General features: G+C 41.6%; 1 protein-coding gene across 3 annotated transcripts in view; it reads right to left on the bottom strand.

Annotated features, from left to right (window-relative positions):
- tacr2 (tachykinin receptor 2) overlaps nt 1–24,566 on the bottom strand; it is an 87,918-nt gene that overhangs the window by 3,975 nt on the left and 59,377 nt on the right. For 2 of the 3 annotated variants that reach the window (XM_048551588.1, XM_048551587.1), the window contains exon 4: nt 9,832–10,028. In XM_048551588.1, the coding sequence (XP_048407545.1) occupies nt 9,832–10,028 (197 nt within the window). Of the gene's footprint in view, nt 1–9,827; nt 10,029–24,566 lie in introns of those variants that run through there. The other variant, XM_048551589.1, reaches the window with a different exon arrangement.

Raw genomic sequence — 24,566 nt, 5'->3', positions numbered from 1 at the left:
TCATCTATGTGGGACTGCATTGACCTACAATCACTCTATCTACAATTTCTAACTGATTACTCTGCAGCAGTTTCTCATCTCAATCTTTGATCATTACCTCTGGCGTTTCCCAAGAATCTTCATCCCAGCCCTTACACTTGGTCCTGTCTCTGTCGACCCTTCCAGGAGATCACGGTATTTCCCTAATTCAAGTCTCTGAATTTTTGTCACACCACCATTTGTGGTCAGTGCTTTCATTGTAAGCTCAAGATTTCTTTATCTAATTCTTTTTAGCTCCCTGCCCTATTCTTTGTTCAAAAGACAATATAACAGAGTTCATCAATCATTCATGTCTCCTGACAGGACTCGATGACAATTGTTTTTTGATAACGCTTCTTGTGTTTTGGACATTTGGCTATGTTAAAGTCACTACGTAAATGTACATTTTTGTTACGATTGTTGGCACTATCAATCCATCTGCCCTTGTTAGCCCAGTTGCATGATAATTACTTTCCCTGTTGCCCTTGCCACCACCTGCCTCTATCTGTTCTCAGCCCCCCGCCTGTCTATTTACCAGCTGACACCTGTCCGTCCATCTGTCTCTGTACCTCGCGACACCACCTGCCCTTTTCGATACCCAGCCTCCAGCCTCTCTCTAGTTATAAAGCAGAGGTCAACCCCCTCTGATAACTAAAACTGAAACATCCAGAGAGCTCTGCCTCACTCTATAATCTGTTAAAAGAAGTGTGAAAAGTGGTATAACTTACCTCTCACCCCCAATCTGTTATAAAGGAGTGCTTAAATGAAATAAACTCCTGACACTCACTCTATAATCAACGCGTAATAGTTTATTTATCTAACTCTAGCTGTGAACAAATTAACTAACCAAACAATCCCCCCTCTAACTACTAACTATTCCTGAACAAAACAAAACTTTAATGGTATGCTGTTCTAATAAATACAGGTCCCACTAATGTAAACCAAAATAAAAAAAATGTAGAACTTAGTCTCTTAAAATTACAGCGAGGTTACATATTCCAGAATGTTCAGTGTCTTCTCCATTGATCTTCTGTCAGGAACACCTCCATCAAATTATTCTGTCAGGAATTTAACTAAGAGTGCCATGGTACCTTTATTTAAATGATGCTCTGTCTAAGAGCTGATTTCTTAGTAGATGGCAGTTCACTCTCTGCTGAATTTGCAACTGTCTCCGTCTTCTACACCCTTGATGACATATCAGTTTATTACAATAGGTTTTGACAACATAGGACCAATCCATCAGATTTAAATTTAATTGTTTTTTAGTATCTCAGTTCTTGGTTTAAATTACTTGGTTAAATCAAAATTTATTGTCTTGATAACAATACAAAACTGCAGGTTAGCCTGCCAACCATCCAGCCTTTTGATAAAAATGTTACAATTCCGATGCTCTGTGCCCTTGCAAACTCACAAGCTGCTCACAGACATTTTTAAAACTCCAAGCCTAGAAAATGTGCATCATCTTTTAAAGTGACCACACACTGCTTTCCTCCCAATCATTTTATAAACATCAATATTTACAAACACCAAATTGTAACATCCTGCCTTCCAAGCCACAAGTACTCTACCTAACTTCGAAATACCTCCCCCTTTAGAAAAACAAAAGAACCATCATGATGATTTTTCTGAAGAAGGGTCTCGACCCGAAACGTCAACTTTCCTGCTCCTCTGATGCTGCTTGGCCTCCTGTGTTCATCCAGCTTCACACTGCTAACTAATTCACCTACTCTGTTTAATCTTTCTCTCACATCAGATATATAATCCAACTGTGAGATCTCTGACTTTGGACCTATCAATTTTTCCTTATTTAATTTTACAGGCCCTCTTACTTCGTGTCCAAATATCGATTCAAATGTAGTAAATGGAGTTGATTCATTTAGAGCATCTCTAATAGCTAATAATATAACTAGGACATCGTTATCCCAATTATTTCGGCAATCCTGACAATAAGTCCTCAACACTGTCATTAGAGTCTGATGCCACCTTTCCAAAGCTCCCTAGGATTTCAGGATGGTACGCACTTGATTTAAAGTGTTGGATGCCTAAACTATCCATGACCTCCATAAATAGTTTTTCAGTAAAATTGGACCCTTTGGCTGACTGAATCTCCCTGGGTAGTCCATAGTGGGTAAAGAAAGCAAGCAACTCCTCCACAACCTCTTCTCTCTTGATATTCCGTAATGGAATTGCCTCCAGAAATCTGTAGACACATCCATTATGGTTAGTAAATACGGTTCCCACTTTTGGTTTTAGAGAGGGGACCTACACAATCAATCATTACCCACGTGAAAAGTTCTTCAAATGTGGGAATTGGCATCAAAGATGCTGGCTTTATTACTGCCTGCTGCTTTCCTACCATCTAATGTGTTATACGTATGGCAAAATTCAACCACACCTTTATGTAATCCAGGCCAATAGAAATGCGTTTTTGTTATTCCTAGATGAGCTCCTACAGGTAATTTGTGTGCTACCCGTAATACTTCCTGTCTGTATTCTATGGACCAAACAATCTGGTGAACTTCTGCCCATTTCTCATCTGCCCAACCTGCCAGGGTCTCTATTTCTGCCTTAAGATTTTACCCTTAAGGAGAATAATATTCTGGAATACATTCTGATTCCTTTTCAGAGTAGGCTTTATGATATAAATCCTTTATCATCTTATCTTTTTGTTGTAAGTCCATAATCTTTCAGAACAAAACACTTCTGCCTGATCCTCTACCTGCTTAAGATTTTCCTTTACCATTCCATCAAACAGGGTGTCAGCTAACTGGACCTCAACTCCTTTATCTTTCTCTTTTGTTTTCCCTTCTTGTCTTGTCTATATGTTTCTGTTACCAATTTGTAGGTACTCAAATAGTCTGTTTTACTTCTTTATACTCTCTTGACACCTCTGACAGCGCTGCAAACACCTCATTAGTCCTGCCTACCAACTTGGTCAGAATTAGCATTATCCACACAGTCTCTGGCAAGTCCATCTGTTTAGCCATTTTCTCAAAGGAAATGAAAAAAGGCTTCTACACCTTTTTCATCAAATTTTGGTAATGTTTTGACATATTTGTATGTACCATGTCTTTGGCAATAATGGGTTTGCACATCATCACGCTCCTCCTCACTAAATCTATCTTCTAACTTCATTTCCATCAATTTTAAGTCAGCTAGCCTGCCTAATTTACAACTTCTGAAGTTCAACTCTCTCTCTTTCCCCTTTCTTCTCTCTGTTTTTCCCTTTCTTCTCTCTTTTTTCCTTCCTTCTACATCTTTCTTTCCTCTGCTTGTAACCGTAATTGATAGAAACATAGAAGATAGGAGTAGGATGGAGGCCATTTGGCCCTTCGAGTCTCACCATCATTCATCATGATCATGGCTGATTGTCCAACTCAATAGCCTAATCCTGCTTTCTCCCCGTAACCTTTGGCCCCATTTGCCCCAAATACTATATCTAGCCACAACTTGAATACGTTCAATGTTTTGGTTTCAACTACTTCCTGTGATAATGAGTTCCACATGCTCACCACTTTTTGATTGAAGAAATATCTCCTCAGCTCCATCCTAAATCGTCTACCCCGAATCCTCATACTGGGACCCCTGGTTCTGGACACACCAACCATCAGGAACATCCTCTCTGCATCTACCCTGTCTAGTCCTGTTAGAATTTTATAAGTCTCTATGAGACCCCCAGCCCATTCATCTGAACTCCAGTGAAAACAATTCTAACCTAGTCAATCTCTCCTCATATGTCAGTCCCATGATCACCGGTCAGCCTGGTAAGCTTTTGTTGCACTCCCTCCGTAAGAAAAGGAGACCCAAACTGCACACAATATTCCAGGTGTGGTCTCACCAAGGCCCTGTATAACTGTAACAACACATCCCTGCTCCTGTGCTGGAAAACTCTCACAATGAAGGTCAGCATACCATTTGCCTTCTTTACCGCCTGCTGCATTTGTATGCTTATCTTCAGCAAGTGGTGCACACTCCCCTCTCCTAATTTACAACCATTCAGGTAGTAATCTGCTTTCTTGTTTTTGCTTCCAAAGTGACTAACCTCACATTTATCCAAATTATACTGTACCACTCACCCAACCTGTCGAGATTATGTTGAAGGATCTCTGCATCCTCATCACAGTTTACCCTCCCACCCAACTTGGTATCATCTACAAACTTTGAGATGTTACAGTTTGTCCCCTCACCCAAGTCATTAATACATATCAACAATAGCTATGATCCTATCACCAATCCCTATGGCACTCCACTAGTCATTGGCTGCCAATTTGAAAATAACCTATTAATTCCTATTTTTTGTTTCCTCTCTGCCAACCAGTTTTATACCCATCTCAATACACTTTCTCCAATCCCATGTGCTTTAATCTTGCACAATAATCACTTATGTGGGACTTTGTCAAACACTTTCTGAAAGTCCAAATATACCACATTGACTTAGCTCCCCCTTGATGATTCTACTGGTTACACTTTCATAGAATTCCAACAGATTTGTTAAGCATGATTTCCCCTTCATAAATCCATGCTGACACAGTCTGAACTTGCCACTGCTTTCTAAATGCTCCACTATAAAGTCCTTGAAAACGGATTCAAAAAATTTCCCCAGCATTGATGTTAGGCTTACTGGCCTGTAATTCCTCGTTTTCTTTCCACCTCCCTTTTTGAATATTGGAGTGACATTAGCTACCCTCTAATCTGCAGGGACTGTTCCAGAGTCGAGAGAATCCTGGAAGATGAACACCAATGCATCCACTATTTGTAGAGCCACTTCCTTAATACTCTGGGATGTAGATTATCAGGCCCTGGGGATTTATCCACCTTCAATCCCTCATCAATTTTAGTGGAAACCATTTCTCTATTAATATTGATCTCCCTCAATTCCACCTTCTCACTAAATCTTGCATCTTCCAACAATACCCCATATCTGATTTTTGTCCTCTTTTGTGAAGACAAAACCAAAATATGAACTTAGCTGCTCACCCATTCCTTTATTCTCTATTATACATTCCTCAGTTTCCATCTGTTGGGGACCTACGTTTGTCTTCACCAATCTCTTTCCCATCACATACCTATAGAAATTCTTAGTGTCAGTCTTTATGTTCCCTGCAAGCTTACTTTTATACTTCCCTTCTTAATCAATCCCTTGGTCCTTTTATGCTTAATTCTAAACTACTCTCAATTCTCAGGCGTGTTATTTTTCTTAGCCAATACATATGCTACTTCCTTGGATTGAATGTGAGCTCCAATTTCCTTTGTAATCCATGGATTGGCCCTCTTACCCATTTTGTTTTTGTGCCATAATAATAAACAGTTGTTACAATTCCCCCATGCGTCCCATGAATGTTTGCCATTGCCTATCCATTGTCATTCCTTTAAGTAACTCTCCCCAAGCTATCAAGGCCATTTCTGCCTCTTATCTTCACAGTTTCCTTTATTAAGATTCAGCACCCTAGTCTCTGAATCAAATGCCTCACTCTCCATCTTGACAAAAATTCTATCATGTTAAGGTTGGTCATCCCCAAGGGGTCTCGCACAGCGAAACTGGCAATGATTCCCTTCTCATTACATAGCATCTAAGATGACCTGCTCTCTACTTGTTTCTTCCACACATTGGTCAAGAAAACCATCCTGTTTATGGTCCAGGAATTCCTCCTCTATGGCGTTTTGACTAATTTGATTTTCCCAATCTATGTGCAGATTAAAATCACCCACGATCACTAATATTCCCTTATCACATTTATCTCTAATTTCCTGTTTAATGCCATTCCTAAAATCACCACTGCAGTTTGGGAGTCGATTTATCACACTCACTAAATGTTTTTTTACACCTTGGTATTTTTCAAATCTACCCATACAAATTCCACATTGTCAGAGTTAATATCCTTTATCACTGTTGTATTAATTTCCTTTTTAACTAGCAATGCCACTGCGCCACATTTTCCTTTTTGCATGTCTTTCTTAAATACCAAATACCCTGGGACATTCAGTTCACACGCCTGGTCACCGTACAGCTATGTGTCTGGAATTCCAAATATATCATACCCATTTACATTTATCTGTGTAACTGCTTCATCATCGCAAATGCTCTATGCATTAAGGCACAAAGCCTTTAAGCTTGTCTTTTTAACATTGTTTGTCTTGCTCTTATTTTTCTCAAAATCCCCGTTTGAATTTTGTCCTTTGTTTCTCTTCCAGTCACTGTTCTTATTGCCTTTTCTACCTTTTGCTTTTGTCCTTGCTCCTTCCTTCTCTGACTCTTTACATAGTTTCTATGCTGTTGGCATATTAGTTTTAACCCTCCCCAACCGCTCCAGCAAACACACCCCTAGGACATCAGTCCCATTCCTGCCTAGCTGTAACCCGTCCAATTTGTACAGGGCCCACGTCTGCCAGAACTGGTCCCAATGCCCCAGGAATCTGAAAACCTCCCCCAACACCATCTTTCCAGACACATAGTCATCCGATATATCCTGTCATTTCTACTCTGACTAGCACATCACCAGTAATAAACCCGAGATCACTACCTTTGAGATCCAATTTCTTAACTTTCTTCCTGGCTCCCTATATTCTACTTTTAGGACCTCATCCCTGTTTTTTACCTATGTCGCTTGTACCAATGTGTACCACAACTACTAGCTGTTCACCCTCCCCCCTCCGGAATGTTCTGCACCCATTCTGAGACATCCTTGACCCGAGCACCAAGGATGGAACATACCATCCTGGAGTCTCGTTTGTGGCCACAGAAACGCCTGTCTATTCCCCTTACAATTGAGTCCTCCATAACTATTGCCCTGGCACATTTTTTATCCTTCCCCTCTGCAGCAGAACCAACCGTGATGTAATGCATTTGGCTGCTGCTGCTTTCCCTTGAGATGTCATTCCCCTCAACAGTGTCCAAAACAGTAGAGCTGTTTTGCAGAGGAATGGCATCAGGAGATTCCTGCCCTACCTGCCTATTTCTCTTGCTCTCTCTGGTGGTCACCCATCCCCTTTCTGCCTGCAGAATCTAAGCCTGCGGTGTGACCACCTCTGTATACACGCTATCCACAATACACTCCGCCTCAAAGAAGCTCCACAGTGAACCCAGCTGCCACTCGAGCTCTGAAACTCGAGCTTCCAGGAGCTGTAGCTGAAGACATTTCCTATGCACATGCTGACCCAGGGGAACTAGAACTATCCCCAGCCTGCCACACGGAGCAAGAGGAGCAAACCCAGACTTTGAGTTCTCCTGCCATGGTTTACCTCATTAGATTATACCTTGGAGAGTATTTTGTATTAGATTATATCAAATCCAGTTATGTGTTGCCCTCTTTACCTAGTCTGTGTACTACCCTTCCAGGTTAGAACCCAAAATAAAGTACTATAAGTGATAGAAGTTGTAAGGCCTTAACTACTTTACCTGCTACTCACCAATCAGCTCGCTCCATTGTAGTCACCTACAGTAGGGCAAGGCCATGCACTTTCCCTTCCTTGTGGTCCTCACCATGACTTTTTTCTTTGGTAGAAAAGCATGGAAACACTTAAGTATTGTTTCCAGTTTAACTGTCCCTTGAGAACACCTCCTGCAGAAACCACTATTTGGTAGCGGCAATTGCACCATGCAAATCTTCACCCCAACCACCAATCAGTATTGTCACAGCCCTCTGCTTCAAACAGTTCCCTTTCCTGTTCAAGCTGTTTCTTCTTCGATTGAATTCTAGCCAATTCCAAAGATTCTAATGGCCTTTCCAGCAAATTTAAAAATCGAGCTACTGCTGCAATTACCGCTTCTTTTCTCTCAGACAAAGGCAACCCCAACTCTAGCTAACAGAGCTGGATGAACACAGCAGGCCAAGCAGCATCTTAGGAGCACAAAATCTGACGTTTCAGGCCTAGACCCTTCATCAGAAAAAAAAGCTTTTGTGCTCCTAAGATACTGCTTGGCCTGCTGTGTCCATCTAGCTCTACGCTTTGTTATCTCAGATTCTCCAGCATCTGCAGTTCCCATTATCTCTGATACAATTTTAACCCCAACTGTAGCTTGTCTGCCAATTCCACCAGCTTTTCCTTGCTCACCATTTGTAAAATCCCCAAAGTCACTTCTTCTACTCCCAGAAAACTCTTAGCGACTGAAAGAGCCCTTACCTCACTTTTGATTTAACCAACAACAAGCAACCTAAATTACACAGACTTCCCACTTCTCACCTAAGTTTTATTTAAAGATCTAGGATGCTGGTCCCCAAGGCTGTTTAAATCCGCTGGGATCTTTCATACCCTAAATCTGTCCAAATCTGTGCAGATCCTGGGCCTGAGCCTCCCATCTGTCATAGATCGACCCCCGCTCTGATAACTAAAACTGAAAAACCTAGAGAGGCTTGACTCGCTTTATAACCTGTTAAGAGAAATGTGAAAAGTGGTATAACTTACCTGTCACCGCCCCCCATCTGTTACAAAGACTGGTTAAATGAAATAAACTCCTGATACTCACTCTATAATCAACAAGTAACTACTTATTTATCTAACTCTAACAGTGAACAAATTATTTGAACTATTAACAAACCAAACAATTCCTCTCTAACTACTAACTACTACCAAATAAAACAAAATTCTAATGGCATGCTATTCTAATAAATACAAGTCACACTTATATAAAGGAATTTTTTTTTTAAATCGACAACTTAGTATGTCAGAATTACAGCCAGGTTACATCTTCTGGAATGTTCAATGATTTCTCCATTGATCTTCCGCCAGGAACACCTTCGCTGTCGAATTCTTCTGTCAGGAATATTAACTAAGAGTACCGCAGTACCTTTATTTAGATGATGCTTTCTCTAAGAGTTAAGACAGCTGATCTCTTAGCAGAAGGCAGTTCGTTCTCTGCCAATTTTTCAACTGTCCCTGTCTTTTATACCCTTGATGATATACCAATTTCTTACAATAGGATTGGTCCTTTGTTGATAAAACCATCAGATTTAAGCTTAATTAACTTTTAGTATCTAAGTGTCGAGTTTAAATGAATTGGCTAACTCAAAACTTGTTGTCTTGATAACAAAACAAAACTATAGCTTGGCATGCTAACCATCCCGTCTTTTTATACAAATGTTACAATTCAGGTGTTCTGTGCACTTGTAAATGCACAACCTGCCTACAGACTTTTTTAAAATCTCCAAGCCTAGAAAAGCGCACCGTCTTTTAAAGGGACCATACACTGTTTCCCCCACCACCCCCCCTACCATTTTATAAACATCAATTTTTTTTAATTTTGAAAAGGTGGCACGGTGGCTCAGTGGTTAGCACCAGCCTCACAGCGCCAAGGACCCAGGTTCGATTCCAGCCTCAGGCAACTGTCTGTGTGGAGTTTGGTCTGCGTGGGTTTCCTCCGGGTGCTCCAGTTTCCTCTCACAATCCAAAGATGTGCAGGCTAGGTGGATTGACCATGCTAAATTGCCTGTAGTGTTCAGGGGTGTGTGGGTTATAGGGGAATGGGTTTGGGTGGGATGCTTCAAGGGGCGGTGTGAGCTTGTTGGGCCAAAGGGCCTGTTTCCACACTGTAGGTAATCTAATCTAATCTAAAAAAAAGTTTACAAGCACCAAATTCTAATGTCTGGCCTTCCAATCCACAAAAAGTACTCTACTCAACTTTGCAACACTCTGTACCAGCTGACACCTGCCCCCTGCCTGTTTTTGTGTCCACGACCACATGCCCCTCTGCCGGTCTCTGTACCCAGTGCCACCACCTCCACTCTGCCTGCCCCTATACCGATTCCCACCAGCTGTCCCTCTACCTGTCTTTGAAACTGTCTCCCAGTCACAGTGTTGTTGGGGTGTTGTGCTCACCGGTTGTTAAGGCAGCAGTAAATGATGGGGTTGTACATGGTTGAGCTCATGGCCAGCCAGAATATGCCCAGATACACCTGCTGTATGTAGGTTTCATAATAGATGTCCTTCTTGAAACTGGCCAGAATGAAATACAAATGGTAGGGCAGCCAACAAATGGCAAAGGTCAGAACAACCACAATCATCATTTTCACCACCTGAAACAGAATAAAGAACATCAGGCAATTTGTTGAAAAGTGATCTTAGAGATGTGTAAGAAGGTTCTATCAAAGCAAACTTTTAATGTCAGTCAGATATACCAAACATAGATCTTGAGAACAAAGGTCCTGTCTATCAATTTTGTTGAGCTATTTGACTTACGAATTTTGTGTTTTTATTTTTCATGGGCTGCTGGTAATACTAGCTAGATCAGGATTTGCTGCCCATCCCTAATTGCCCTTGAGCTGGTGGTGAGCTGGTGAGTCTATGTGCTGTAGGTTGGCCTACAATGCCCTTAGAAAGGGAATTCCAGGATTTTGACCCAGCCATATTGAAGGAATGGCGATATATTTTCAAGTCAGCTGGGTGAGTGGCTTGGAGGAGAACTGTTATGTGGTGGTGTCTCATGCATCTGCTGCCCTTGTACTTCTAGGTGGAAGTGCTTGTGGGTTTGTAAAGATCAATGATAAGTTGCTGTAGTGGAGCTTGTAGACGATACACATTGCTGCCACCGTATATTGATACTGATGGAGTGAATGTTGAAGGTGGTGCATGGAGTTCTGATCAAGCAAGCAGCTTTGTCCTGGATGGTGTCAAACTCCTTGAGTGTTATTGGAGCTGCACCTAAACAAGCAAGTGGGGAGCATTCCATCACCCTGCTGACTTGTACCTTCTAGATGGTGTACAGGCTTTGGGGAGTCATGAGGAGAGTTACTCGCAGGATTCTAGCCTCTGATCTACTCATGCAGCCACTGTATTTGTATATCAAAACCCAGTGGTCCAGACCCTTGAAACCTGAATAAATATAGATTGGAACAGATCCCTGAATCCCAAATAATGCCCCATTAGGAAGATCCCCGATACATGAAAAATTCTGCACCGGAACATTTCTGAGACATGAATCAATCTACCCTGGAAAATATCCTTAGGTTGTGAACGCCGGAGTAGATCACTTTAATATGAATGATTTTATATTGGAATAGCTCCCCAGAACATTCTACAAGGAACATTTTCATGAAAACTGAAATATTTTAAACTGGAACAAACCTCTGACAAAAATCATTCCACACTGATTTTTGTTCTATGTGACGTCAGATCTCTAAAACTTGAATCATCTATATTGGAATAGATTCCTACAATATCAATCATTCCAAACTAGAACAGATCCCAAACAAGAATGATTCTGCACTGAGGTAGATTCTTAAAACATGAAATATTGTAGATCATAAAATATGAATCTTTCTACATTGAACTGAGCTCTGAAATTTCAGTCATTCCACACTGGAATAACTCACTGAAACAAGTATCATTGTACACTGGACTAGATCATCAAACGTGGATCATGCTTGTTTGAAACAGATCACTGGAACATGAGTGACCTACACTAGGATAGATAATTGACATATGAGTCATTTACACTTGAAAAAATCATTGAAACATGAGTCACTTTACACGTGAATAGAATATCAAAATGCAGTTCATCTACACTGAAAATGATCACCAAAATAAGTCATTGTACATTGGAATTAATCCCTGAATCACAAATCATTCTGCAGTGGATTAGATCATCAAAACATAGGTCATTCTACACTTGAATAGATTACTGAAACATGAGTCTTTCTGCACTGTAATGGATCATCAAAAGTTGGGTCATTTTACATTGGAACGGTTCACAGAAACACAAGTAATTGAACACCAGATTAAATCATCGAAACACGAATCATTATCCACTGGAATATACCACTGAAACATGGAATAGGTCATCAAAACATGAGTGACTCAATTCTGGAATAAACCCATGAAACATTAGTCGCTCTATACTTGAACAGATCACAGAGACATTAGCCAATCTACCCTTGGATAGATCACTGAAACAGGAGTTATTCTACACTGTAACAGATTATTAAAATGGGTCATTTTTCACTTGAAAGATCACTAAAAGATGCATCATTCTGCACTGGAATAGTCCAAAACAATTGATCACTCTACACTGAAATCGATCACTGAAACATGAGTCAATCATTCTACACTGCAATAGATTATCAAAAGCTGGGTCACTTTTCACTTGAAAGATCACTGTCATTCTAAACTGTAAGGATCATCAAAATATTCAGCAATCTAAACACTGGAATACATCACTAAAAAAATTAGTCATTCTATACTTGAATGGATCACTGTGACATGAGCCATTCCAAACTGGAATAGATAATCAAAACATGAATCATTCTACACTGAAATTGATGTCTGAAACATGAAGTCATTGTATATTTGAATAGGTCATGGAAACATGGGTCATTCTACACTGGAACAGATCGTCGAAATGTGAGTAATTTCACACTGGAATTGGTGACTGAACATGAGAAATTGAACTGTGGATAAACATTCTACACTGGAATAGGTCACCAACACATCATTCTACAGTGTAATAGATCCCTGAAATTTAAGTTATTCTACACTGAGATGGATCTTTGAAAAATCAATCAGTCTACCCTGGAAGAGATTACTGAAACATATTCATTACAGGCTGGGATAGATCTTCCACATTGCAAGTGTCCTTCTACACTGGATTACATCATCAAAACATCGGTAATTCAGTCCTGGAATAGATTATCAAAATGCGAGTCATTCTACACTGGAATTGACCACACAAAAATCAGTCATCAATTAATGAGAATTATCACTGAAACAGGAATCATTGTACACTGGAATAGGTCATTCAAACACGGTACAATATGCACTGGAATAGATAATGGAAGCATATGTCATTCTTCACTGGAATTGGTGTCTGAAGCACAGGTCACTTTGGAATAGAACATTGAAACATGAGTCACTCTGCACTGGATTGATCACTGAGAATCATTGTACAGTTTCATCAAAACATGGATCTTTCTACACTGGACAGATTATTGAAGCAGGAGTCATTCTATATGGCAAAGATCACTGAGCAGATCTCAAATCATGGCATTCTGTACTGGAATAGATCACTTGGAAATGATTCAGTCTATTACTGGAAGGGATCACAACAACACGTGAATAGATCATTGAAGCCTGAGTTATGCTACACTAGGATAGGTCAGTGAAACATGGAGTCATTCTAGACTGGAATGGATCATCAACACATAAATCATAGATTTGCACAGCATGGAAACAAACCCTTTGGTCCAAATCATCAATGCCAAGCAGATATCCCAAATTAATCCACATGCATTTCTGCTACAACACATGTTTTGTTAATGTGAATTGCCTGTAACACGATTGATGAAGTGGATGGATGCTGTTTGGATAACATAAATTTTCTACTGTAAGGTATAGCGATTCCCAATGGCAATTTTCTATAGCATGAGGTCGCACAAGAACTACCTGTCTTGGAGTTATTGGAGAACTACCTGTAGTCCCATTTGTCAGCAATTGACCCATATCCCTCTAAACCCTTCCTATTCACACACCTCTCCAGATGCCTTTTAAATTTGGTAATTGTACCAATCTCCAGTGTGCCCAGCGGTACGGATTTGAGTGGGGTCCAACAGTGCAGACATGATGTGGGCCCCACAGTGCGGACTCGGTGGACCCAGCAGTGCAAATTTGAGGTGGCCCCATAGCGCGGACTGGGCCGAGCAATGCTGACTCGAGTGGACCCAGTTGCGCTGAATCGAGTGGGTCCAGCAGCACAGAGTCAAGAGGACCCAGTAGCACTGACTTGAGTGGGCCCAGCAGCACTGACTCAAGTGGGTCCCGCAGCAAAGACTCGAGTGGGCCCTGCAGCAGAGATTCAAGTGGGCGCAGCAGCGCAGAGTCAAGAGGACCCAGTAGCGCTGACTCGAGTGGGCCCCGCAGCACAGATTCGAGTGGGCGCAGCAGCGCAGAGTCAAGAGGACCTGGTAGCGCTGACTCGAGTGGGCCCAGCAGTGTGGATTTGAGTGGGCCCCACAGCGCAGACTTGAGTGGACCCAGCAGTACAGATTTGAGTTGGCCCAGTAGTGCATTGACAAGGTCCATCAGGGACTCATTGTGGTGAGGGTGTTGGTGGAGGTGTAAAGAGGTGCGAACTTGCGTTCCAGTGGTGCTGGCGCAGCAAAGAGACTCATGCACATTGCCCTTGACAGAGCGCTTAACAAGAAGGGCTGTAAAGTTGCACACTTTTTCTTTACTTCAGTTTTCTGCCTTTATATTCAATGTTTTGGTTTATATTTCTGTATTTTAAGATGTCACCAGAAAGTGGCGACTCTATACATACTTTTCACTGTGTTTTGTAACATGACACACATGACAATAAATCAAATCAAGTCAATCTGAAGTATGATGTAAATTACTTGAATACTTTTCCTAGACCCAGTGACAGACATTTGTCCAGACTGGCTTCAATCTGTGGCAGCGCAGTGCTTGATATTGAAGATATCGAGGAGAATATTTGGTCCCTGAGGTTTGGATTAAAAGGCAAGATTGATGTAACAGCGCCTGTTAAAATTCACCACCAACCCAGGATACAGACTAAAGTCAGCAAGGCAAAACAGACTCTTTGGCCCAAATTATCCATGCTGACCATGATTTCTAAACTGAACTAGTTTTACTTGAAGGTGTGTCAGAAGGAGTAACATATGCCCATTTACTTCGTCCCTCTGCAGTGTCCAAGGCCCCACATAGGTGAAAAAGCGATTTACCTGCACTTCACTTGATTTAGTCTGCTCAGAAGAATGTTATTAAACTGGAAAGAGCGCAGAAGAAATTTAAAAGGATGTTGCCAAGACTGAAGGGATTGAGTTATAAGGAGAGATTGGACAAGCTAGGACTTTTTTCTTTACAGCATAGGAGACTCAGAGGTGATTATGGAAGTGTATAAGATCAAGAGGGGCATGGATAGGGTGAATGCACTCTGTCTTTTTCCTAGGTTTGGGGAATCGAGGACTACAGGGTGTCAGTTTAAGGTAAGAGGGTAAACTTGTTTTTACACAGAGGGTGATATGTGTATGGAATGAGCTACCAGCAGAAATGGTTGTGGTGGGTACATTAACAACACTTAAAAGGCATTGAGACAAATACTTGGGCTGGAAATGTTTAAAAGAATATGGGCCAAATGCAGGGAAATTGTGTAAACATGGATTTTGGTCGGCGTAGACCCATTTGGGCCAAAGGGCCTGTCTCAGTGCTGCTCGACTCCATGACTCTACAGCATCTACTGCTCCCAATGTAGCCTTGTCTACATTCAGGAGATGAAATGCAGACTGGGCAAGCGCTATGTTCTATCTGCAATAACTCAACATAATCCCACAACAACATTTCTGACTTGCGCCTGCGACAGTATTCTTGTGAGGCTCAGCACAAGCCCAAAGAACAGCATCTTGTTCTCTACTTGGGGACCCAGCAGTCTCTGGGCCTCAGCATCAAGCTCAGAAACTGTAGAGCTTGATTCCACCCTTCCATGTTTTTTTACTCAACCCCAAACCGAGTCCTATTATGACATTGGTTGCTTTTAACATAGTCACCTATTCTCACTCACTATCAGGCCAATTATCACATTATATAGATTGCTTTCAGTGCACCTCATCCACACTCTCCTACTCTTAACACTTATTGTTACTTTTTCAGCTTTTCTTCAATCACAGAATCATACAGCATAGAAACAGGTCCTTCAGCCCAATTCATCCATGCTGACCAGATTTCCTAAACCAAACTAGTCTCATTTGCCTGATCTTGGCCTACATCCCTCTAAACTTTTCCTATCCACGTAGCTGTCCAAATGTCTTTTAAATGTTGTAATTGTACCCAACTCTACTACTTCCTCTATATACACACCACCATCTGTGAGAAAATGTTTCCCTTAGGTCCCTTTTAAATCTTTCCCCTCTCACCTTAAATCTAGTTTGGGACTCCCCTACTCTGGGGGAAAAAAAAACTTGGCAATTCAACTGATCGGTGTCCTTCATGATTTAATAAACCTATATAAGGTCATCCCTCAGCCTCATACACTCCACAGGAAAATGTCCCAGCCTATCAAGCCTCTCCTTATAATTCAAACCTTCCAGTCTCTGTAACATCCTTGTCAATCTTTTTTGCACTCTTTCCAGTTTGATAACTTCCTTCCTATAGCAGGGTAACTAGAATAGTACACCATACTCCAAATGCGGCCTGACCAATGTCTTGCACAACTGTAACATGGTGTCCCAAATTCCTGTACTCAGCATGCTGACTAATGAAGACAAGAATGCCAAACATGTAATTCACCACCCTGTCACCTGTGATGCTAACTTTGAGGAAGTATGTACCTGCACCCTTACATCTCTCTGTTTGACAACACTTCCCACGGCCCTACCATTAACTATGTAAATTCTGCCCTGGTTTGTCTTACCAAAATGCAACACCTCACATTTAACCAAATTAAACTCCATTTGCCATTTCTCGGCCCACTGGCCCAGTTGATCAAGATCCTGTTGTACTCTTAGATAACCTTCTTCGGTGCCCATCATACCACGAATTTTAGTGTCATTTGCACATTTACCAACCATGCTTCCTATACTTTTATCCAAATCTTTTATATAGATGCTGAACAGCAATGGACCCAACGCTGATCCTTACAACACACTGCTAGTCACACTACCATCACCCTCTGTATCCTCTCATCAAGCCAGTTTTGTATCCAGTTGGCTAGCTCTCCCTAATCTCATATGGTTTAATCTGACTGAACAGTCTACCATGCGGCACTTTATGGAAGGCCTTGCTAAAGTTCATGTAGACAATGTCTACCATTTGCCTTCATCTATCTTCCTGGTCATCCCTTCAAAAAACTCAATCAAATTCGTGAGACATGATTTCCCACACACAAAGTCATGCTGACTATCCCTAATTGGTCGTTGCCTTTCCAAATACTTGTAGAACGCCTCTCAGGATTTCCAACAACTTACCCATCACTGATATTAGGCTCACCAGTCTGTAAATCCCTTGCTTTTCTTTGCAGCTTTTCTTAAATAATGGCACAACATTAGCCACCCTCCAGTCTTCCAGCGCTTTGCCTGTGATTGTTGATGATACAAATATCTCTGCTAGGGGACCCACAACTTCTTTCCAAGACTTTCACAATGTCCTGGGATGTACTTGATCAGATGCTGGGAATTTACCTAGCTTTAACATTTCTCGAGCCTCCTCTTTGGTAATGTGGACTGTTTTTAACAGATCACCATTTACATCCTGAGTTCCCTAGCTGGCATAACTTACCCCATCAAAAATACTGACGCAAAATATTTGTTTATGATCTTGCTAATCTCCTCTGGCTCCACAAATTGATGGCCTCGTTGATCTTTAAGTTGTCCAATTCTCTCCCTAGTTACTGTTTTCCCCTGAATACACTTTGGATTCTCCTTAGCCAAATCTGCCAAAGCTGTCTCATGTACCCATTCTGCCCTCATGCCTTTCGATCTTTAACTGGGAAAACTGGGTGGTTCTAGGTGCTGACTGTCACTGGGGAACAGTACGTGACAATGCTCACTCCCACGGGATACAGTTCCTAAGGTGCTGATTCTCACTGGGATATAGCTCCTGAAGGTGCTGACTCTGTCTGGGATACAGTTCCTGAAGGTACTGACTCTCACTGGGATACAGTTCCTGAAGGTGCTGACTCTCACTGGGATACAGTTCCTGAAGGTACTGACTCTCACTGGGATACAGTCCTTGAAAGTGCTGACCCCTCACTGGGATACAGTTCGTGAAGGTACTGATTCTCACTGGGATACAGTTCCTGAGGGTACTGACCCGTCACTGGGATACAGTCCCTGAGGGTGCTGACCCCTCACTGGGATACAGTGCCTGAGGGTGCTGACTCTCACTGGAATACAATCCTTGAAGGTGCTGACCCCTCACTGGGATACAGTTCCTGAAGGTACTGACACTCACTGGGATACAGTTCCCAAAGGTGCTGATTCTCACTGGGATATACCTCCTGAAGGTACTGACTCTCACTGGAATACAGTTCCTGAAGGTGCTGACTCTCACTGGGATACAGTTCCTGAAGGTACTGACTCTCACTGGGATGCAGTTCCTGAGGGTGCTAACCCCTCACTGGGATACAGTCCCTGAGGGTGCTGACCCCTCACTGGAATACAGTCCCTGAGGGTGCTGACTCTTATTGGGATACAGTTCCCAAAGGGGCTGACTCTTGCTGAGAGATAGTTCTTGAAGGTGGTTGCTCTAATTGTGGGGGAGAGAGAAAGGGAGAGAACACCTTCCCATTCCACTGCTGACTATTTTCTACTTATTTAAGCAGCCTTCCAAAATGTTGCCACACTCCCTCATATAGCATGCATTTTGTTGAAATGTTCCTGCCTCAAACATTTTTTTTAAAAAAACTTCCATCTCCTTTAGACTCCACAAACTTCATTAATCATCTGCACAAAGATATTATTTTTTCAGCTGCAACTGGCCCTTTATTGAGCTTTGTTTATGATTTATTTTCCAATTTCCTTTTATATCCCCCATCAATCTTTCTCCATATGACCATACAAGCAGTGAGCAGGCCATTCTGCAACTTAAGACTGATACATTATTCAATAAGATCATGACAGATATACTGGAAACTTCAAATCCACACTGCCCCTGACCACTAATAATCTTTCATCATCTTGAAAATATTCAAGGACTCAGATTTACCAGAAGTATTTTCCAAATACTTGACCTTCGACAAAATTAACTTCACCTTTGATTGAAATAAATGACCCTTAATTTTTAAACAGTGAACTCTCGATCTAGATTCTCCCATAAGAGAAAACTTTATCTCCACATCCAACGTGTCAAGACCCCTTAGTATCTTGTGTGTTTCATTCAAGTTGCCTCTTATTCTCATAAATACCCATGATACAAACATAGTATCTCTTCTTTTCTTCATAAGTCTATACATCCATACCAGCTATTAGTCTGGCAAATCTTCTTTGAATTGTTTCCAACACACTTAATCATTTTGTAGTCTTCTCATGTCCACTTTGCAACAGAGTTGGAGAGGGTTCAGAAATAATTTACCAGGATGTTGCTGGGAATGGAAGGTATTAAAAAGTTAGGCTGGGATTTTTTCCACTGGAGCATTGACAGGTGACCTTATAGAGGTTTATAAAATCATGAGGAGCATGGATGAGATAAGTAGCAAGAGTCTTTTCCCTAGGGTGGGATAGTTCATTAAATGACATTTTGTAGGTGACCGTAGAATGTTTTAAAGACGATATGAGGTACAACTTTATTAGACAGGGAATGATTCGTATGTGGGCAAGGAAGTGGTGGATACAGGTACAGTGACAACATTTAAATGATCTTTGTGTAAGTTCATGAATAAGAAAGGTTTGAAGAGATATGGGCCAAACACAGGCAAGATGGACTAGCTTAGTTTCGGAGCATGGTCGGTATGGACTAGTTAGCCCAAAGGGTCTGTTTCCGTGCTGTATGACTCTATGGCTCTTTGTATCATCAGCAAATTAGGTGACTATGCAATCCGTCTCTTCATCCAAGTTATTTATATAAATTGTGAACAGTTGAGGTCCTAGTTCTAATCTCAATGGTACACCACTGATTACATCTTGCTAACCTGAAAAAGACCTGTTTATGTCTATTCTCAGCTGCCCGTTAGCAAGCCAATACTTGGACAAGGTCCATGAGGATCTGAGCATTTGGCGGTCTGCTGCTCCAACAATTTCCTCAGTACCTCTTCTCTGTAAATTGTGCTTTTCCAGAGCTCTCCCTCCTTTCCATTTGTTAATTTATAGATGCTTCTGGGATGTTACTTGTATTCCACATCATGAAGACTGATGCAAAATACCCATTCAATTCCTTGCCATTTCCTTATTTTCCATTATTAATTCCCCAAGCTCGCCTTCATTTGGACTATGGTCACTTTGTTAACTCCTCTTTACAATATTTAAAGAAACTCTTGCTCTCTGGCCACTTTTTCTTTGTAATCTTAATTGTTCCCTTTTTTGGTCATTGCTTACCTTTGCTCAAACTTCTGATCTGTCATCTCTCTTTACACAATTATGTTTTTCTTCAAGTTTGATGCTATTGTTAACATTTATAGTTAACAATGGACGGTGATACCATCTCTTGGAAATTTTCTAATTCTTTGAAATGTATTTAGTCTGTGTGTTCTGAAATATCCTCTTAAATGTCTGCTATTACATCTCCACTGACCTATCTTTTCACCTAATTTGCCCATTCACTTTAGTCAGGCCTATTTTCACGCCTTCATAATTGTCTTACTTAAATTTTTGGAAGGTAGCCTCAGACTCAAACCTCTTTCCCTTAAATTGAAGGTAATCTCAATCTTATATTAGTCGCTGCTACGTGGTCTGCTTTCATTGAAATCATCAATCCATTTTTGTTAGGTTTTTTTAAACTTTTGGTTCACTCAAAGTTCTGCTTGATTTTATTTTACATTATTAGAGGCATGTTTGTTATGTCTCATTGATGTCTCCATTAATCTGAGGAACTCCAACTTTTCCTGAAGACTCATTTCCATTTTTTAGGAGCTGGTTCAACACTATTTTCCATTTTATGGCTTTCAAATTTATTGCAAAATTATTTGGGCTGGTTCCCTTTTAAACGCTTCAAAATTGGCTTTTCTTCCAGTTTTTTATCGTCAACTTCCCTGTTTATAATTTTGAATTCAGTTACGTTCTGCTTGTTATTCATGAGATCCTAGTTACTTGTCCTTATCTTGAGGTAGCTTCTCCATTTCTGGAGATGCGTCGGGGGCAAAATTCAAGGAATGCGGGCACTGAAAATTCCTTAGTTTCTCTCTGCTATGGTCAATTTAACAAAGGGAGCCTAAAACAGGTCTTAGGCAAGTTGTTTACATCTGCTACAGTTACTTAAAGTTTAACAAGTTACCTTATCCACTCTGAAGTTGGGCTTGGGGTAAAAGGTTGCATATGTTGCACCCATGTTTCATCTCCTGTTAGTTCAATGTTTAAACTTTGTGAGTCTTGGGAATAGGTCAATTTGACTCCCTCATTGATCAATATAGAACATAGAACATAGAACAGTACAGCACAGAACAGGCCCTTCAGCCCACAATGTTGTGCCGACCATTGATCCTCATGTATGCACCCTCAAATTTCTGTGACCATATGCATGTCCAGCAGTCTCTTAAATGTCCCCAATGACCTTGCTTCCACAACTGCTGCTGACAACGCATTCCATGCTCTCACAACTCTCTGCGTAAAGAACCTGCCTCTGACATCCCCTCTATACTTTCCACCTACCAGCTTAAAACTATGACCCCTCGTGCTAGCCATTTCTGCCCTGGGAAATAATCTCTGGCTATCAACTCTATCTATGCCTCTCATTATCTTGTATACCTCAATTAGGTCCCCTCTCCTCCTCCTTTTCTCCAATGAAAAGAGACCGAGCTCAGTCAACCTCTCTTCATAAGATAAGCCCTCCAGTCCAGGCAGCATCCTGGTAAACCTCCTCTGAACCCTCTCCAAAGCATCCACATCTTTCCTATAATAGGGCGCCCAGAACTGGACGCAGTATTCCAAGTGCGGTCTAACCAAAGTCTTATAGAGCTGCAACAAGATCTCACGACTCTTAAACTCAATCCCCCTGTTAATGAAAGCCAAAACACCATATGCTTTCTTAACAACCCTGTCCACTTGGGTGGCCATTTTAAGGGATCTATGTATCTGCACATCAAGATCCCTCTGTTCCTCCACGCTGCCAAGAATCCTATCCTTAATCCTGTACTCAGCTTTCAAATTCGACCTTCCAAAATGCATCACCTCGCATTTATCCAGGTTGAACTCCATCTGCCACCTCTCAGCCCATCTCTGCATCCTGTCAATGTCCCACTGCAGCCTACAACAGCCCTCTCCACTGTCAACAACACCTCCGACCTTTGTGTCGTCTGCAAACTTGCTGACCCATCCTTTAATCCCCTCATCCAAGTCATTAATAAAAATTACAAACAGTAGAGGCCCAAGGACAGAGCCCTGTGGAACCCCACTCACCACTGACTTCCAGGCAGAATATTTTCCTTCTACTACCACTCGCTGTCTTCTGTTGGCCAGCCAATTCTGTATCCAAGCAGCTAAGTTCCCCTGTATCCCATTCCTCCTGACCTTCTGAATGAGCCTACCATGGGGAACCTTATCAAATGCCTTACTGAAGTCCATATACACCACATCCACAGCTCGACCCTCATCAACTTTTCTAGTCACATCCTCAAAAAACTCGATAAGGTTTGTAAGGCATGACCTACCCCTCACAAAGCCGTGTTGACTGTATTTGATCAAGCCATGCTCTTCCAGATGGTCATAAATCTTATCCCTCAGAATCCTTTCTAACACCTTGCAGACGACAGACGTGAGACTTACTGGTCTATAATTGCCGGGGATTTCCCTATTTCCTTTCTTGAAGAGAGGAATTACATTTGCCTCTCTCCAGTCCTCAGGTACGACTCCAGTGGAGAGTGAGGATGCAAAGATCTTCGCAAGTGGCGAAGCAATTGCATTTCTCGCTTCCCAAAGCAGCCGAGGACAAATCTGGTCCGGGCCTGGCGACTTGTCAATCTTAATGTTTGACAAATATCTGCTGGTGGAGGAGCAATCTTTCCCAATCAGGGAGCCCACAGAGGTAAAGCATCAGCTACTAAGAAATGATAACACAGTGTTGAGCTGGATGAACCCAGCAGGTCAAGCAGCATCTCAGGAGCACAAAAGCTGACGTTTCAGGCCTGAAACGTCAGCTTTTGTGCTCCTGAGATGCTGCTTGGCCTGCTGTGTTCATCCAGCTCAACACTTTGTTATCTTGGATTCTCCAGCATCTGCAGTTCCCATTATCACAGCTACTCAGAGATGTTTCTGGAGACTGGTAGCAGAACATAATATATAGGCCTAGAAACAAGGGCTTACTGACATTGTCTTGGACTCTTTGGCCACGGGTAAAGCTCCTATACACCTCACTGGTTAAGTGTGAAAAAAGCAATACTGTGGTTCTTGTTTCTCATTGCTATCTCAAGATCTTGCTTCAGAGAGATTTGTGGGATTCTGATGAGATTTGGATCAGTTTGGTTCTGGAACTTTAGAATCTCCAGCACGGAAACAGTTATTTAACTCAACAGTTCTTCGTAGGTGCCTAAAATTCATTATTCCAATATTTCACTCAAATTGCCACTTCCACTTCCCAGGCTGTTGGATCACTCTTTCCTTCTTCCTTGTCTGTTCATCAAATACCCCCTTAATCTTTCTTGCTTTTACAGAATTCCTTGATCTCCGTTTTAAAATCAACAACCAATCAATCAACAGTTGGCAGAGTTCCAAACTTCTTCTAGCTTTTGTGTGAAAATAGCATAGATGATGACATTGTGGTATTATTTTTTGGACTGTTAATCCAGAGACCTGGGTAATGCTTGGGGGACCTCTGCTTGAATCCTGCCATGGCAGTTAGTGGAATTTAAGTTCAACAATAATCTGGACGTACGAATCTAATGACGTCTTTAAATCATTGCTGATTGTTGGAAACCCATCCAGTTCACTAATGTCCTTTAGGGTAGGAAATCTACTATTCTTACCTGGTCTGTCTTAAATGTGATTTCAGACCCGCAGCAATGGAAATGGCCTAGTAAGCCCCTCACTCTTAACTGACCTCTGGGCAATTAGGATGGGCAATAAATGCTGGTCCAGTCAGTGATGGCGATTAGGATGGACAATAAATGCTGGTCTAGTCAGTGACAACCACATCCCATCAACCAATAAAAAAAACTGTTGTTTTATATCTTTCAATGATCTGCTTACATTTCTGTTTCTCTATCTCTCATTGGCTATTGGGAGGCCCTTAGTATAACCCCATCATAGTGATTATACCTTTTGTATTCCTAAGCTCTACCCATATGGTCTCACTGGATGAGCTCTGTCTTAGCCCTCTCTGAATCCTCTCTTAGTACAGCTGTGACATTCTCCTCCATCAGTAATACAACTCCTCCATTCCTTTTACGTCCCTCTGTATCTCACCTGAAACACCAAAACCCTGGAATGTTGTGTTGCCCTGCCCTTCCCGGAATCCAATTTCTGTAATGGCTACCATGTAGTCCCATGTACTAATCCAGTTTCTAAACTCTTCTGCTTATCTGTTCCATTCTTGCATTAAAATAAAAATACTTCAGACTGCCAGTGCCACCGTATTCACTAACCTGGCCCTGCCTGTTCATTGTACTGAACTTAACTTGATTTAGCCCCTCTCTTCTCCTCAATCATTCCACATGCTGACCTACTGCTCTAGTTCCCACCCCCTGCCACACTAGTTTAAACCCTCCTGAGTGGCACCAGCAAACCTGGAATTGGTGCTCTTTTAGTTTCGGTGCAGATCCCATCTGCCCTGAAGAGATCCCAATGATCCAGATATCTGAAGACCTCCCTCTTACACCAGATGTTTAGCCAATGAAATATAAGTTATTCCACACTAGAAAAGATAATCACAAAATGGCAACTTGGGTCATCCTACAAGTCATCAAAAACTGAGTCATTCTACACTGGAATATGTCACTAAAATGCGTCACTCTACCCTAGCATAGA

This window comes from Stegostoma tigrinum, chromosome 20, assembly GCF_030684315.1.
Source record: "Stegostoma tigrinum isolate sSteTig4 chromosome 20, sSteTig4.hap1, whole genome shotgun sequence".
In the NCBI taxonomy this organism is placed as follows: Eukaryota; Metazoa; Chordata; class Chondrichthyes; order Orectolobiformes; family Stegostomatidae; genus Stegostoma; species Stegostoma tigrinum.
Note: the sequence above shows the minus strand (reverse complement) of the source record. Positions and strands in the feature narration are given on the sequence as shown.